This window comes from Leptosomus discolor, chromosome 18 (assembly GCF_034619465.1).
Source record: "Leptosomus discolor isolate bLepDis1 chromosome 18, bLepDis1.hap2, whole genome shotgun sequence".
Lineage (NCBI taxonomy): Eukaryota > Metazoa > Chordata > Aves > Leptosomiformes > Leptosomidae > Leptosomus > Leptosomus discolor.
The window spans coordinates 13,604,954-13,622,938 of NC_141408.1; the positions used below are offsets into that span (position 1 = coordinate 13,604,954).

The following is a 17,985-nucleotide window of genomic DNA, read 5'->3' on the forward strand; positions in this document are numbered from 1 at the left end:
ATTTTAAAGTTAGCTCTGCTGCTTTAAACGAAGTGATTAAGGGAAAAAAGGCGGACTCCTAACAATACTAAGCTGACCTTTCAGTGAAATACATGTTATTAATGTATTTAATGAGATGCATTACAAACTGCACCGAGCACCATGTTTCATTACGGGTCTAAAATGCAGTATCATTAAAGACCTTTAACAGAAACAATGGTTGACATTTTGATATTTCCCATAAGCAAAATACGTCCAGGAACGTGGAGTATAATACTGTACATCGTACGGCAGGGAGGCTGATCTTTCGGTTGTCCCGAACACTAAAGGAAAATCCACTGTAAATAACTGCTCAGTGATTCCCTCGCCACCCCCTTCTCATAACCTGGGCAGGAAAGTGGCAGCAGTGCACTGGGATGTTCCTGGTAGCCGGGGTTGGTGGGCTGGATTTCAGACAGCAAGAAAAAAAAGCTGGAGTGAGGTGGGCAAGGTTGGCAGAGGAGGCGTTCGGGCTGACAGGCGGGAAGCAGTGGATTTGGGAACGTTCTGCTACTGCTACGCTTGGTTGGTGTTTTCCGCTGTTCTCTAAGGGACCAAAGTTGTATTGCTTTTTTTTTTTAATTTCTAATTTTTAAAAATATGATCTGTAATTGTAAAGTAGTTACAATGAGCAGTAATTTTTGATGAGCTACGCTGTTGCCCAGTGCAGCTGTCTTTCACTGCCCTGCAAAGATGCTCCTTCCAGAAGTCACAAAGTGCCAAGCATGAAATAAGGAGTGGACTTTAGCGTGAAGATCTTACGAAAGACTAGGGACGTAGTTGGTGTGACTTGGCAAAGACCCATTTCTCTCTCGCTTTGCTGTGTTGGGCCCTGGGAGAGGGATTCATGTCTAATCAACAGCTAGAGCTTTACCCCATGGGCAGTCTGAGCTGTGTAATGTCTTCGTAGATGGAGCTTTTGCCTGGATAACAGGGCTGTGACCTCTCAGTTCAGGAGGTGAAACTCAGCCCTTTCTGAAAATACACGTGGTAATATATTTAAAGTTCTTTCATGCATTGAGGGACCTTGATTTATGAAGGGGAAAAAAAAAAATCTCACTTATTATAAATCAGCTTCCAATACAAGTCCTGATTTTTAGCTGATCAAGTGGTTTAGTGGCTTCTATAAGAGTAAACTTTTCTCCTCGATTCTGAATGGTGATGTGGTAGGCTGGGTAAACATTTCTGGACTCATCCCAGTTGTATCACCAGCTTGTGGGTAGGATCCTATTCCCCAGACAGGAAAAATTACAAGAATTGTGCATGCTAAAGTTTAAAGGTCGGTGGGAGACAGGGCTTTGTAAATACTGAATGTTGAGGTGGTTCCATTTTACATGATGTGCTTCAGTCTTGGACAGGATTTGGGATAATCATGACATTGACACTGTTTTGGACTGGATGATGCTTTCCTTTCAGGGAAGCCTCAGCACTTCTTTCCAAATCCACAGAATAGATTTGGCCTACTTTCATCACCTTCATTGAATAGGAGGAAATGATTTGGTGTTCGAGTTGCACAAAGCAGTTGGTGCCAAATATCCAGATGCTCGGTGTACACTGTAGCCTGCTGAATGCAGGGGGGCAGAGAGGTCTCAGCAACCAGCTCGCTCTGAGGTCCTGGACAAGTCCCTGGCATCTCTGAAAGCTGCCCCAGAATGCTCTCAGTAATTTATCCCAGTTCCGTCCATTGCTTATGAAATTTCTGCTCCGTGCTCACAGCAAGGATGAACTTTTTGAAATGGAAAATGGTCCCTTATGTACTGGTGTCTCCCACTGGTGACACCCCTCTGTGCAGGTAGTGGTGGTGGTGAAATTCCCCGAGGGTTTGAGTGTAATTGTGTTAAAGAGCAGGCAGCAATGCTCTGTACATTTGCCGTTTTAAAGCCAGATCTGAGTGAAAATGGTAAGGTCATGCTTGGTTTCCAGATTTTGAGATTGGAGGTTACAAAACCCTCAAGTGTTTAATTTATTATTTTTGTAACCTTTTATGAAATAATTTTTTTTAAAAAAATGATACAACGTGCTTTGGACAGTCTTGGATTCCTGAGATCTCAGGTTCTGGTGGATGATTTACTGCAAAATTGCTTATAAATTGAAGTAGAAAATGTTTTGCAGACCTGGCAGCTTTCAGGCTTCACACCCATTTGTCACCCAGCATTTCCCTTTGTGTATAGAACAAGAATTAATTAGGCTGCACTGCAGGAAAAGTTTATGGCCATAATTTATATAGGATGAATTTCTGTTTAAAGAGACAGCATTGCTTTGTTTGCACTGTCTTACTTTTTCTTTCCTCCCCCTTTTTTTTTTTTTAATCTTTAATTATATTCCAGATTTTTTTTTTTTTTTTTTTCTGTCACCCTTTTTACATACAAATTGGAGACCAAACTGTGGTCATGGAGCTCATGTTTATTCCCGTTTTGCATCCATGGAGAAAGTCTGTGGGTTTTAATACTGAAATGGCAGTGGCTGCGCTCTGAATGCAGTGCAAATGTTGAACGTTTAATGCACTGCACACGTGAACTCCCGCAGCTCACGTTCCGGAGGTGCTGCTGCCTGGAGTGGTCTGTTTCTCCAAGATATATTTGTATTCTCTCGCACCGTATCTTCCAGTCTAGTCCAGGGCTTGAGATGTTGCCTCTGTTTGGGGTCTTGCACGTTCAATTAATGTTTTTCATAATCAATGCAAGTCAGAATTTGCAATCTGCTCCTGATTTGCACATTAAAGAGACCCATTAATTAAAAATTCCAATCCCTGGCATGTTCCCGCAGGATCCTTGCATTATTTACATAGAAAAAGAGTGCAAGGTGCAAGTTTCTGTGCTGTGTCTCTGCACAGATTGCATGCCTGCCATTCATATTTCTGTGTATGTTTTCAAGGGGGAGGAAGGTTAGAAGTGGATCTCACGGAAATGTCACCAGAAATTACCTCAAGGGCAAGAAAGAGCCAAGTAAGAGGTGGAAGCAACATTAGAGAAGCCACATTCAGTGTCAGGAATTAAACAGTTCCTGGGTTTGGGGCTTGTTATGTTAAATCTTGATTCAGTGACAAAAAAAACCACTGTGAACTGGGGGCAGGGAGGCAACAAGAGCTTTAAGAAATTGTATCTCTCAGTGGACAAGGGCTAGAAGGTGGTGGTTTATGTGCCCTGGGCTTCCCAATACAGTCAAGTAGCTCTGTTCTTACTACTTTAATTACTTTCTCTTTATAATTCTGGTTAAAAATGCTAAGCTGGGAACGTTTCAGTGACTAGTACTTTATGCTCCACAAAAAGAGCTGGGAATTCTAGCTTTTGAATGGTATTATGTGTTATTTTCAGTTTTTGGTTGGTGAGATGAGGAGTTAAAAACAGACATAAACACAGGTAAGGGATCTTGCAGAAGGCAAGACACTGATGGAAATTGCAAGACTTTAAACGGAGGAGTAGATGTGTGTGTTTTCATATGTGTATGCTTTCACTTTCCAAGAGTTCAGTAGGTCCCTGAAATGTAAACTACTGGCTGAATTTTTGTCAGGTTTTTTTTGCTTTGACTCCATCTGTCAGTGGATTAAGAGGAAATACCAGAATCCCACATTTCTATTCTTCAGCATAAGCTCCAGATAAGTTGTTTTGGAGAAAATACTGGTTTTGGTGAAAGACAGACATGCAGGGTCTGTAAGAATGGATTTGCTCACTGAAGGCACAAAGGTGGGGACAACAAATATGAACTGTTGGTGCAGAGCTATGGGGAAGTTACACAGAGGTTTGTGATCAATAAGAAAACAAACCTGAATGAAGTGAACGAGATAAAAAAATGAAATTAAATGCTCCATGTGCGTGCAAGGCCATTATCCCCACACCTGCCTGGGTTATTAATGTTTTCATGGAGCAGCAGCAGTGAGCTCTGCCTGGCAGCGGCCTGAACTTTTCAGCACCGTGCCTTGGGTGCTGCTAACGGATGCCAGATTGTATACAGCTCCTGAAATTCGGCTGAAATTGGTGCATCTTTTCTCAAGGCACGGTGACGTTTGAACTTTAATTTCTGTTCTCTGTAGTCAACTATATCTTATTTTCCTGGTCACTGTGGTGTTACTCCAGGTGATCCCTCCATGGACGTTCTCTGTGGCCGTGAGCTAGTGGTGTTGCATCCATGCACAGGATGCGGTTCCTGCATTCAACGAGGGTGCGTTATCCAGAAGAACCCTTCTTTCCCCCATCATTCAGCATTTCCATAGTATCCCTGTTGAAATCCCTCCGGAAGAATTGCTGTGGTGGGCTCATCCAGACAAAGAGATAAGCTTGTATGGGAGACGGGGTGTTGAAGAGAGCTGCGGTTAGCGGAGCTGGCTGAGCAGCACCGCTGCAACGCGTGACCTTGATCACCCTGCGAGCACGCTGCTCCGGGCCCAAGGATGGCTGAGTAGTGTGGTTTGCCTCTTGGGAGTAAGTTAAATGTGATGATGGAGCCTTTTTGTACCCCACCAGCAGTGCTCGGGCAGCCTGTGTGGCGTTACGGGTGGTGCGTTTCTGCCTGGCCGCTCTAGGGGTGCAATTACACCATGAAGTGGGAAGTGGCGGTTGCTGCCTGCAGTGGTTCCCAGTCCTGCCTTTCCTTCTCCACGCTGAGTTTGGACTGCAGAGTATAGAGCATGTCCACCTTTTGCGTCCTTCAACGTGTGTTTTAAATGGGGTGTGTGAAGAAACTATTCAAAAGACAGACGTGGAGAGATGAAACAAGGGAAATGAGCGTGAACTACATGTAAAGTTTGCAGGAAGCAACTCACTGTTCGTAATCTTACTGTAGCCAGTTTCTTCATCTCAGAGTCAGTTGCTGGATAACTTACATTACACATTCGTAATTAAGGTGTTCTGTGTCTCAGGTGCAGCTTGCCAATGGTTGATCTTTAATGATGTTTTATTGAAAAGCGGAGCTGAACGGAGCACTTAGAAACCTTTGCAGGACTGGCCAAGGCTGCACAAGGCTGGGTGTTCGGTGCCTTCTGGGGAACGAAGGAGGTGTTGACCTATTTTGTTCCTAAAGCGTGCAGTCCAGTCCAAACGCTTTGACTGACCCAGAAGTACCTGTTTCTGGGGTGGAAATAGGTGCATTTGTGGCAAATGTGCTGGTAAAGGCCTGTGCTTCCACCTGGAGCTAGGTGGACCTTTATAATAATTGCCTGAACTGGGCTCTCGGTACGCCAGGTTGGTTAACTGCTCCCGTGACAAATATCTGTGGCTGGTGACTAAACAGCACGTTTGGGGACAAGGCCTCTTAAGGAGGTGATTAAGAATGCCTCTTACATTCATTGCCAGCAGGAGACCTCCAAAGGTGCCTCGTGTTTTCTGGTTTTACATCCTTGCATATTAAATGTTTCTGTGTGAGTGCTCCACACTGAACACCTTTATTTTTCTTCTGGGTTGGTTCTGTAATATTTCGCTGAAGAGGGACTCAAGGCGGCGGGAAAGATTCTGTTTAGTATCTGTTTAGTGTGTGGTCGTTTGTACGTTCTCAGCGTCTTTTAGTAGAGGATTTTTTCTGGGTCCCATTACTCCTGGTCTTTAAAATAAATTACATTCTGTGCAACATCCAGGTAGGTCATATCGAAGAAGCCGCTTAAGCGTTGACTAACTTTGGGTGAGATCAGGTCTGGTTTAGGTACCGGAGAACCCGTTCCGCTACCTGTAAGAGAGGATGTGTCTGGCGAGGCGTCCGCCGCTCCGGTTGTGCTCCGTCTGCTGGGCTCACCCTCTGCCTCGCTCCTCGCCTGCGCCACCTTGTCGTTTTATGCATCTGGTTAGAGAAAAGCTGTCGGGTGAAATGGGTGTTAGTGACACGGGCTCGGGATTTTTCGGAGCGGCCTGGAGGAATCAGCTGCCGATAATTCGCTCGTAATTTTGTTATCATCTTTACTCGTGGATCACTTTTAGAACTCAAACGTATCCGTATGTACCTCTGGAGATGATAATGCATTAATACAGAGCAGGGTGGGTGTCACAGGGGAGTGGGGGAGGAACTGAGGCACAGGCAGATTACACAGTTTCCAGAGGCATAGAGCAGTTACAGGATTAATTGGTGCTAGGCAAGATCATGGACTTAAATATATTCTTGCTTTGAAGATTTTACTGGGAGCCTGCACAAATGTGTGACAGCAGAACTGGGTTTCAAGCCCGAGTGTAAATTATTGTGATCAGATCTAGCCCACTTAAAACTGGTAGTTCATTTTAATTGAATTGTATTAGTCTAGACACTTTATGAATACAAAAAACATCGTGCTCGTCAATTCGTGCAGGGTTGAATTTGATTTAAATGGATGTGGATGCAGGTGTCCCCAAATTTCACCTTTCCTCTCTGATCTAATGAAGAATCTGTTCAACTGGTTTTGGGACTGAGCCAAACCCTGTTGACATTAATGAAGACTTTTCTCTCGACTAAAATAAATGAATGAATCAGCCCTTTTTTTTTGTGAATTTTGTTGTAATGATCTGTGGAGAGCTTTTGGTGAGAAGTGGGGTCAGTAGGGATGACAAGCTCCCGGGCTCCTGGGTGGCCATTGTGCATGTGTGCCAGTGAGTGAGAGGGAAGAGATATGACGAGAGATGCTTCAGACAAAGGCGCAGGTCTCGGTTTTGGAGCTCTGTTGTTGTTTGTGTGCCTGTGTAGTTGGGTGATGGCGGGGGGTGATGTTTTGTGCATGTGCAGAATTTGGGCTGTGCGAGGTACCAGGAAAAGCATTTTGTGACTTGTCATTCCTGTCTCTGAATTGTTCAGAAGTTCTGCGTGGGAGGTAGTGGAGAAGTGCAGGATATTTATTTAACACGCAATTTTGGGCTTTTTTTTTCTGGAGAAAAAAAAACCCCACAACAACCCTTGCCCTTCCTCACTGAGTGCCAAGGCTTTTAGCTTGTGGTATGGAGTCTTTTTGAGTGGAATTTTTGTCCACTTCTCTTGTATAGATGTGGTAAAATCGAAATGCTCCCATTTTATAGGTTATCTCCCTAACCATATGTGTTGGACACCGTTGGCGTTTCAGGTTTATTTTACAGCTGTCTTAAATTCTAGTGTGAGAATGCTCGGGGAGTCTGTCGTTGTTGACCTGAGAGACCCGAACTCTGGACGGTGGGATTACACCACACCTTGAACACATCAAATAGGTTTACGTACACGTAAGTTTCCCGAGATAATTAATAGCTAATTAAACTGAGTTTAGCTAAATGCCCGTGCATGTTAGCCTGTACGCTCCACAAACAAGATGCCAGGAGACAAAGGCTCGCGAAGCGTCCGGACAAGCGTGTGCAAATGTCAGCTAACTCGGATTAATTGGCAATTGGTTACCTTGAGATGGAAACTCAGTGCTTGTCATGATAAATGTAATTAATGGCCTGGTGTTATATGGGGAGGTCAGTCTAGATGGGCTAATGTTCCCTTCTGGCCTTAATGTCTAGATAACTATGAAATTTCACATTTCCTCTTCCTTTCTCATTCTTGCATATGTACTTGGGGATTCCTGCCTGGCAGAGACGGGAATGCATGCTGTCAGCCTCTTTACCTTTACAGTAATGTAAAACATCAGTTTTTATAAATCTCATTTTTACAAGCCCCGTCCACTCCCTGGTTTGGGCTGATATCAAAAGATGATGGTTGAGGCGAATCAGCAGAGCGTGAACTTCATGGAACTGTTTCTCTTTCTCTCCCTTCTCAGCTTTCCCCCTCCCCCAGTCCCCACTAATAAAATCCTTGAATACCGAGCCTTTTATTCTGTTGTTGCATCTAGTTATTTTCTTTACTTCTAGCAAACTCATCTATGTCTGATCCTGTTGTCCTTACTGTCAAATGCAGTAATATTAGAGTGAAAGGGCTAAATTGAGTCCGTTCTGTAACTCTTTGGGAGTCAGCTGAACTGCTCCTGTGAAAGGGGTCTGCGGCATTGGCTCCTTTGTGCTGGAGGAATACAATTTTCCCCTCTGCAAAGGCTTTTGCATCATTTGCATTCCAATGGAACCAGCAAATTGGGCCTTCGCTATGGAGCAGATCTCTTTATTGCAATCAGCAGAAAATCGGCTTTTTTTCCCTACTATCGTTTGATAAAATTCCACAAACACGGTGTTTGGGGAAGTGTGAAAGGAATGTTACTCCCGTAAGTTCCTAAAATAACCTGGACAGATTTACAGGTGCTTTGTGCTAGGATTCAGCTGAAGTCTGTGAGAAACTCTCGTAGCTTCTGCCTTAACCCTTACCAGTACCCTTTAATTCCTGTGCCCTCTTGGCACCAGGACGTACAGGGGTGCATATCTGAAGCCAGCGAAAGTCCTGCCTGCACCATGTTGTTCCTCCTACAGTTAGTTACGCAGCGGGAATTACAGAGAAGCTGCTGTCCAAAGCCCCATGTTTAAGATGTGATACCTGGAGGAATTCCCTCCGCCTTTTCCTGGCTTGTAACGTTGCTCTGCTGTTGGGAATATAGAGCAAGCTCCAAAAGTAATACTGACAGACTTCAGAATTATGATACACTGGAGCTCTGGCGTAATTCTTTGTTGAGGAAGTTAGAGGCCTAAAATGTTAAGGCTTATTGTTATTCTGAGTTGATAATCTCTGCCTTGCTTTAATAATTTTTCCTCATGCCTGGATAGCCTGCGAGTTGCACAATAATCACTCACACAGCTTTGTAATCAATGCCCAAAGTAATAGGATTCCGCTGGCCAACGGCAATTAATAAATTTGTGTCTTTTTTAAAACACTAGCAAGTCGGGCCTGAAATACGACTGACTGGCTTTCCTCATTTGCATATTTATTGCAGTGGAAAAATTCTTGCCGAATGATTGATGTTGAGCCTGCCTCTTGAATTCCAAACAGCACATTATTATGAAATGAAAAATGCCGGCCATACAGTTGATTAAAGTTGAAGACAGTGGAATCGGTGTTTTTTAAGATTGTGGGAGAATTAAAGGCATATTTTAATAGATGTTGACAAGAAGTGAACTAACAAAAGCAAAGCAAAGGATTTGCTTGAAAAGATTTAATCAAACGTGTTTCGTGGGGGATTAATTGCTGGGGATGACTAGTGCAAGTGGCTGGCTTGTGGATTTGAATGAGAAGTATTGTTCTCAGGCCAGCGTATTGAGTGCCATTTTGACCTGTAGTTTAACTCCTGTCCCGCAGCCGTTTGAAAGGAGTGAAAATTTCCCCTCTTCATCTGAATGCTGGGATAAATGCATGTACCTGATAAAGATACTTTTAATTATGTGCAGCTATTAAAATAAAAGAGGTCTGATTCCTCTGCTCCTTTTTATTCGCGTAACGTGACCAGTGCGCTGGGCACCGCGCCTGTTCCCTGCGGTGGCGACACGGTGGCTCTCCGCGGTGGCAGAGGGAGCTCTCCCGGTGTTTGGCAGCTCAGCTTTTGCTCTGCGTACCGTGGTTCAAACACCAGCCTCGTTCCAGCTTTTCTGCGTGAGCACTCCATGCAGCCTGTGGAGGCACTTGGAAAATTAAAAGCTTGCATGCCGATGATATTCCTGTGATGCCAGATCCTCAGCGTTAATTGAGGGGAAAAAGTAGTTAATTTCCAGCTTTGGCGTGGGCTTTGAATTTCAGCCGTGTCTCCTGTGGGTGCGGTGTTTCGTGCTGGCACATCACGACAACGATGGTCCTGTTGGTGTTGCCGTGGGGTGTGTGTACACGGTAGCCGGCGGGCGCCGCTCCGTAGGGAAGCACTGCCACGGCAGTGCCCCATCGCGCCCTGCGAGGTGCCACGGACATACAGCGATGGAGGGAGAATCCTGGGAGTTTCACCCCAATTTTTAGGATTCTGTCCCTGACGGTCGTACTCTGAATCCTCTGGATGGATGCACCAGGGTCAGGCGGGGAGGAGCTTGCCTGGTGGAGCAGTTTTGGGAATCCCACTGGTTGGCTCTCTGTGAATACCTTTGAAAGCCTGGCCTTGAGGCACCGGCTTTTTTCCATCGCCTTGAAATGTCTCTGCGTGAGGCCGCTCCCTGCTGCTCCGCACCAGCTGCTGCTCTCTGCAGCTGCTCGGGAGGATGAAATGAGACCCCCTTTTTAGAGGTCATGGAAAGGAGCGCGGATACTTGCCTGTGCAGGAAGCTGGAGAATCGTTGAACTGGCAGCGACGGGCGAGCCCAGAAGCCATCGTGCCTGCTGCAAGCGCTTGGGTTTCAGCCGCCACGGAGGCACGGCTGCCCTCTGCCTGCGGAGAGGGCTGGCGGGGGAGCGCCTGGGGGGGGGTCGGTACCCCGCAGCCAGCAGCCACCCCGCGCGGAGGGGGATGCCAGCAGCAGAGCCAGTTTGTCCGTAACCACTGGCATTGACCACATTGATTTTTGTGGTTTGAGAGCAGTAGGACAGATTTCGTTTCGGGTGGGTCTCCTGACACTTTGATACATGGCAGTGCTATCCCTGAATGGAGCTAAATACTCCAGGGCTGCTTTCTGGCTGGGTGAAGGGATGTATAAAATGAGAACGTATGAGAGAGTATTAACAGAAAGGCACACTTTGATTTACTGATACTGGCTCCCAGCTTTCTTGGTGGATTGATATGCTGTCTGCTGGATCTGGAACAACTTTTTCACTCCTGTACATAAAACAAAGGGGCTCCCATGGACTCTTAAAAGTGACTCTTACAAGTTAGTGTCTCACCACAGACACTCTGAGTCCCGTTTAAGCTGGAAGTTATATTCAAACCACGTTTGCTATGTTCGTGGAGCAGCTGCAGATGGATCCCCCTCAGCATCCTTTTTTCTTTCCCAAAGGGCAGATTTAGAAAAGGTTTGATGGAAGGAAGGGTTGCATGTTGTCCTGGGCTTAGTCGGCCTCTCCTACACACAGAATATGAGTTGTTGTTTTGGGGATTTCAGTTGCTTGTGCTGAAATGCCATAAAGGGATCCAGCTTCTTTTGTTTTTAAGGCAGTGCTGAGCCACCTGTCCTCAAAAAACGCAGGCTGGACAAGCAGAAGTAACTCCTGATGGAGACAGTTTTGAGATTTGTCTCACTGGTGATGTATGGCCCAATATTAAAGGTGTCAGTTGTGACACTGATGTCGATAGAAGGTGGGATATTTACCCCAGCACATTGCAGTGCAGATTATGAGAGAGATGCAGCCAAGCTACCAGCGGAGAGTGGGAGAGAGGAGGTGGGAGAGGCACAGACTGGGGTTAACTGGGGCGGTAGGCTGTGCCTGCAAAGTCAGGTCGGGAGAGTTTTACACACCGCAGTTCCCAGCTGCTTCTGCAGTGCCGTGCCTGCGGTCACTGACCACTGCCTGGTGCACTGGGCCGGGAAGGGGCAGCTGGGGACGTTTAAGCAGTGGTGGTTGTCTAAACACAAGAGAGCAACACCCAGAAGTGGTGCCGACGGCAGGGGTAGTGTAAGTGGGTCTGGGAATAAGCCGCTGGCATCAGGAGCTTCCTGCTGGTGAATGAGTGGTGGGAGGGCAGTCACAGAGCTTTAACGGCATTGTTTCAGCCTTGGCCAGTTTGTGGTGCTTGTGAAAGCCATAGTGTCGATACCTGCTTGGTCCCAAAAGCTTTGGAAACTGAAAATCGTGAGGGACTGCCTAGGACCTAGCACAGCTCAGGGCAGTGGGAGACCCCTGCTACATTGCCTGCGCTCTTAGAGGTATTGCTGGCTTTGTGCTGTGAACAGAGCAGAGGAGGGAGCAGGAGGTACAGACCTGATGGTTATCACATGTGAAAGCTGCGAGTTGGTTACCTTTGTGTACTGGCGTGCTTGAAAGCTCCGTGTTTGTGACTCTCTTCTGTTTAATTGTCTGTTTCGGACAAGATTCAGCATTAAAAAAAACGTGCTGGAGGGGTAGGAGAGCAGGAGGGTAAGCGTCCGGCTTGCTTTCAGCATGGCACAGTTTGCGCCTGTGGAATGCTTTTGCTTTATGCTGCCTTCATTCACAAATGGATTCGGCCTTTTCCCCAAAGCAGACGGTGTAAAGGCAGACGAGGGCGTTAGAAGGAAGAGGAGGTGGGCGTTAGAAGGGAGAGGGAACTGGGAAGAAAACAGTCCCTTTGGAATTACATGTGAAATGGGGAGGGCAGGCGAGGGTGACACTTGGCTTCTGAAGTTGAGTTTACAGCACACTTAAGCACCCGACAGTAACAATGAGAATGCCATCCAATAATGCTATTAAATACACAAGAACTGAAAACACGGAAATTACCCAGCTGTAAGAGGCTCATGATGAAGCCACTGTCTGGAATAATTAGCCCTCCCACCCGGTTAGACGCGCGGTCATTGTCTTCCCTGCCCTCTCCATCCCCTTCACTCCAGATAAAATTGCTCCCCATGCCCACTTCTGTTGGGGTCCGTATCTCATAGCCTGGGGGAGCTGGAGCCTGTCTTTATTCCTCGCCTGCTTGCCGTGGCCCTGATATACCCCAGAAGAGCTGGAGTGCTACTCCACTCGTAATTGACAGGATCAAAGCCGCCTGGGGTGCATTAGCACTGCTGCTGGAGGATAGGCAGCGGGTAGAAAATAAACAGTTTCGGAAGCTCTGGGGACATTTAGCTGTGTGGCAGGCAGTGGGAAAGATTTTGCTGTTGTAAGCTGTGCACTCAGGCTAGGGTAGGGGCACTTTCCTCTTGCAAGCCAGGCTTGAGCTGCAGACACGTACAACAAATGCATTTTTAAGGGCTTTTGTCTGTTTGTCTCTTGGAATTGTTTTGATGCTAACACACGACTGTTTTACAAGCGCAGCAAACCTAATCCGTTAATAGGTTTATACAGAAGTGTTGTCAGAACGTATCTATAGTGAACCATGGGCTGGGGGAGGATGAGTCCAACAGCTGATCTACGACAAAAAAGTCTTAAAAACATCTTCTCCTTGACATTCCCGTTACTGAGGTCAGGCCGTAATTTATCTGAAGATGGTGACAACTGAGCAGTATGGCAGTGGTAACGTGCGGGAGACTGAGACCTCTGAATGTCTGGGTTGATTTCTGCTTGCACGCTGTCTCTGTCTGGTTGATGAAGATTTGCGGTTCACTCTATCCATGATCTCTGTGTCCTCCATTAAAAAAAAAAAAAAAAGAAAAAAAATTGAGTGGTGAAAAGTTCTCCCCATTCCATTACGCTAACTACAAAGAAAGAAAGAAAAGAAAGAGGTTTGGGAGTTAAGCAAAGCAGCCCCACTGACTTCATGTCGGTGGACGAACTGGCAGGGGAGGTGCCAGGGGAAGCTCTGGGGAACGTCCCACCACTGCAGTGCTCCTCCTGCCTTTCGGACAAATCCCCGTGCTCTGCCAGCCAGGGTTACAGCTCTCGGTGAGGATGTTTGTTCTGGGTGTGTGGGGAGGGCAGCAGCCAAGCCTGCATGGAGGTATCCTGCAAGAAAACAGCTCCTGAAGTGGTGTGCTACGCTCCTCCAAGCAGTGCCATTTTTCCCCCCCTTTCTGTGGTGCCTCTTTGTAAAAGCAGAAGGCAATACACCAGCGTTGGGTAAATATAAACTAATCCGTGTAAAGTTCAGTTTAGGTTTTTTGGATAGAAGGGTGCTGGCTGTTTTACCTGTAAGAGCTGACCCTGTGATTGACGTGTAGCAATGTACAAACGGCGAGTTTGTGTAGGCCTAGACATACACTTGTTTTAGATCAGAGCCTTCTGCAGGGAGGCTTGTTGGTTGTCACAAAAGAACAATTTTTAAAGAACAGATGCTGCAACAGTGTGCAGTTAACCCTTGCCACGGTCACCTGCAACCGTGTGTCCTTGGAGAACGTAAGATCATTGGAACAGAGATCGTTTTCTCTCTGTCTGCATAGATACAGGAAAATTGTCAGCTATGAAAGCCTTGGGATGCACAGCATCAGATCTGCAGTCAGGATTTGTGTCTGCAACTACCCTGGAAAGCAACTACTCAGCCCTGTAAAACTCACCTTCACACCATGTATTGATCATTTGGTATACCTCTCCACCCCAATCTTTTCTTCATTTTCCCTCTTTCTAAGGATCTCTGGGCCTGCAGTTCCGCTTTTCTGATCAGAATCTTCTCATTAAACTTGCCAGGTCATTGTTTAAGTTTCCTCCATAGATCAGCTCTTGCTACATTTAATTTTACTTACAATCTAATTTCTTATACCTCCTGCGTGGTGAGCACAGCAGCATAGAAACCAGCGGTAGTCACAGCCCTGCAGGAGTTTGTTTTTTCTTCTTGCCTTCCCTCCGTCTGCTCCCTATACCGTGCACATTATGGGCAAGAAGGAGAAGTCAGAGGTCAGGTTTAGGTGGGATGTACATATGTACATTTTCCCTTGTGTTGCTTCATATTATTCGGCTGGAACTGGCCTCTGCTGCAGAACTTAACACAGGAGAGAAACGAGTGAGTCAGCAGAAAATCTTGTCGTTGTACGTGTGTGGCATCAGACACTTCTGCACACAGCACTTGCTTCTTATAGAGTCACAGACTGCTTGGGGTTTCAAGGGACCTTAAAGAGCATCCAGTTCCAGCCCCCCCCGCCATGGGCAGGGACACCTCCCAGTAGAGCAAGTTGCTCCAAGCCCCATCCAGCCTGGCCTTGAGCACTGCCAGGGTGGGGGCAGCCACGGCCAGTCCCTCACCACCCTCACAGCGAGGAATTTCTTCCTAAGATCTCATGTAAATCTCCCCTCTTTCAGTTTGAAACTGTCACCCCTCGTCCTGTCACTACTCTCCCTGGTAAAGAGTCCCTCCCCATCTTTCCTGTAGGCCCCCATCTTTGATATGTTAATCCTTTAGGCTCTGCAGTCTGGATGTTTGTTGGTGAAACATTAGATCAGTGCACTCCCGAAGTGCAGCCAGGCAGATGTTTAGAAGGCAGTCCTGCCTCCTTTCCTCCCTTGTTAGGGAAGAAGTGCTCTTTCCCAGCGTGGTGGTGTTTGACATTAACAGCTATAAATCAGTTTGAAGATAAAACCACATCTCTGATCAGAGAAAAACAGCTCATGGGACATGCAGTAGCTGTGGCAGAAATTCAGATTCAAGATGAGAAACTAAGCACTGCAAAGCTAAGTCTTCGCCAGAAGCAAGGCTCAGTGGGAAATTGTCCCATGTGTCTCTTGTTCTGCAGGTTGTAAAGCCCTGGAGGCGTTGCTGAAAGTATTAGTGGACCTTCAGGATGAGCTGTTTTATCAATACCCAGGCACGAGGCATCTGGTAGATGGAAAGCAGTCAAAACCTGAGAGGTAACTACAAAACAAGACAAGACCTTTCTGAATCCTTTAGTCTCTGACTCTCCAACAGGACAATGCACAGCCTTTCTGACTCTACTCACTCTCTGCTGTTTGCTGCTCTATCTGGGTGACAGGCACTCTGAACAAATGACCATTTGAATTCCTTCTGCCAGTGGGGGGTTTTGTAATCTTTCTGATAATGGAGGAGGGGCTAAACCGTGGGTCTTTTGCCATAAGTAGCACCATGGCGTAGAAGAAGCATGGGTGGCTGCGGAGGGGCCGTCAAGAATTCACGGGTCTCGTCTCAGAGAGGTGTAGGGTGTTTAGTCTGCGTGCTTTTGTTCTAGCGATGATGAAATCCCTAGCAGTAGCGATGAGGAGCAAGTGGATAAGGAGAAGAGGAGGAGCCTTCCCAAACGAAAGCTGAAGTTGGACGACTATCCGGAATTCATAGCCAAGCGGTACGCTGACTTCAGGACATATCGGAACAATGTCCTGCAGAAGTGGCATGAGAAGACAAAGCTGGCATCTGGAAAAATGGGAAAGGCAAGTGCTTTGTTCGTGTGTGCTGACACGCTTATTGTTTAGCAGAGATTTGTGGAACAAGTTGATGTGAATGTTTCATATCATGGATTTTGCAAGTGAAGCCGAGAGTTACAGCAGTAAGAATTAAATACACAGGTACACACTTTTCCCCATCCTTAAAGCAGTTTGGAAAGAAGCTCAGCCCTCCGATTTCAAAGGCATAAGCTGCTCTCTTGTTTTGAGCAGGTGGGCAGGAGAAAACTTGTCAGGGGCAAATGGTTTCCCAAGTTTTGGGAGAAACTCTTGGATAGTATTGGTGTTCTCCCAGCCAGACGTCTCATCATAGCCAGTCTCCGGCAGCAAGTAGGCTCTATGAAAATGCCACTGTTGCTGATCAACAAGCTGTTTGTGTTTTCCAGCAGAACTAGGGGCTTCTGTGGCTCCCCTCGTCCATGAAGTGTACACTTTAATACAGCGGGTAATCATTTCACCCAAAGATCCAGGGTCTCCTAACGTCTATGAGTTAGTATTAATCATTGAGAAGTTCATCTGAACCAGAACAGCAGAGGCATTTTATTAAGCCAGGCGTCAGGTTGCCTCAGGTTGGGAAGGGAGAGAGAGGGAGAAACAAATAAAAAATCCTAGCAGAAATCCCTGCAACGAAACCCAAACCCCCTCCTCTTGGAATGCTGTCTGCTTATCCACTGACATGGAAAGATAGAGGAACACTGCTGCCTTGAGGAAAAGCTTTCTGCATTATCTGACACTAGTTAATGTTGTCGCAGGGTTTCGGTGCCTTTGAGCGTTCAATCTTGACTCAGATTGATCATATTATGATGGACAAAGAGAGATTACTACGGCGGACACAGACCAAGCGATCAGTGTATACAGTGCTGGGAAAGCAGGAACGGGAAACTCATCCGGTCCCTGAATCTTTGCCTGAAAATTCGGTAAGGGTATTTTGTTTATATAACTCCCCCTGCAGCAGCAGTGAAACTCTGCAAAACAATTAGCTTGAGCCTTTAGCAGGTAATATTCTTGGTTTGTAAGAGATTTATGAAGGAGATGTCTGAGTGCTGATTCCTGTAATGTAATGTAATGGCTGAGAAGAAGATGTAGGCATTTCAGTTCCAGTTCTATGGCGTTGGCGTTATCTCCTGTGCCAGTCCTTGGCAGGGGAAAACGAGGTTTGGTCTGTGACTGTGCCCCTCCTGTGCTGTAGGAAGTGATGCTCGCTAAATCTGCTTTTTGAGGTGGCGGCTAAAAAACTTTGGTTTTACTCTGGAGTTTAGAATCTTTAACCCAGAAAGTCACTTCTAAAATCATACTGCGTACAACCTACAGAATATGTTAGTAGTAAGTCTGTTATTAATTTGGTATTTAAGAATGAATAAATACTCAATTCTGAGAGATCATGTAGAATTACTGCACTTGCAAGATGCATTTTTGCCATTACATTAAAAATATCTGAAGTATTTTGCCAGAAAGACTTTGCACAGTCCTATTTATTTCCCAGTAAAGGTATCATAAATCTATTTTGGCATTGGCAGTGTTTCTGCCTTGCCTTTAAATGTATTCCTAGTCCTTAGAAGCTTGTTATGTTGGGAGCTTTTCTCCATTCCTTCATGTCTTCAGGTGTGTTTACAAGCTGCTGTGCGTGATGTCATCAGAGTTAGGGACGGAAATCCACACCTACGAGCTTTCAGTATTTCCTTTGTGCTTCTAGGAAGTCCTCCCTGAGTCAGATTCCAACAGGCACCTGAAGGACATAGATGAGGAGATATTTGATGACGATGACTTCTATCACCAGGTAGGTGACGGTACATCGGTGTTGGAATTACGGCTCCAGTTGGTTTTTAATACTTCTGTGCTCTAGACTTCTCTTACCAATAAAGCTCAGTTCCCCGTTTTCACACCCAAAATCTCTGTAGATGTCTCTCAGAGGACTTCGCTCTCAACTTTCAGTATAGGGCTCTGTGAGCTGAGACTTGCGTTGTGGGTGTAAGCTTACTGCTGTTACTGGCACTGCTCTCCTTGAGTGGGTCAGCGCTGCAGGGTGAGGTCCGTGCCTGCTGTTCTCACTGGTGAAGATTGCTACAGAAGAGAAAAATGACTGAATTCTCTAAAGGTGACTGTTCTCTGTGGGTAGAGCCCCATTATGAAAAACGATTCTAGTAGATCCTCAAAAGCACCTAGGTTACTCTTATCTCAGGCTAAATCATCTCATCTACCTACTGAATGGAAAAGCTGCAGGGCTTCTGTAGCACTTCTCTTGGAGTTGTGCCAGCTTGGATT

The 17,985-nt window shown here is 46.1% G+C and overlaps 1 protein-coding gene across 1 annotated transcript in view; it reads left to right on the forward strand.

Annotated features, from left to right (window-relative positions):
- The window catches only part of AATF (apoptosis antagonizing transcription factor), a 55,852-nt gene that overhangs the window by 6,093 nt on the left and 31,774 nt on the right, over positions 1 to 17,985 (forward strand). The window contains exons 5-8 of the mRNA XM_086475225.1: positions 15,063 to 15,177; positions 15,513 to 15,711; positions 16,476 to 16,640; positions 17,417 to 17,500. Coding sequence (XP_086331351.1) covers positions 15,063 to 15,177; positions 15,513 to 15,711; positions 16,476 to 16,640; positions 17,417 to 17,500 — 563 coding nt within the window. The remainder of the gene's footprint in view (positions 1 to 15,062; positions 15,178 to 15,512; positions 15,712 to 16,475; positions 16,641 to 17,416; positions 17,501 to 17,985) is intronic.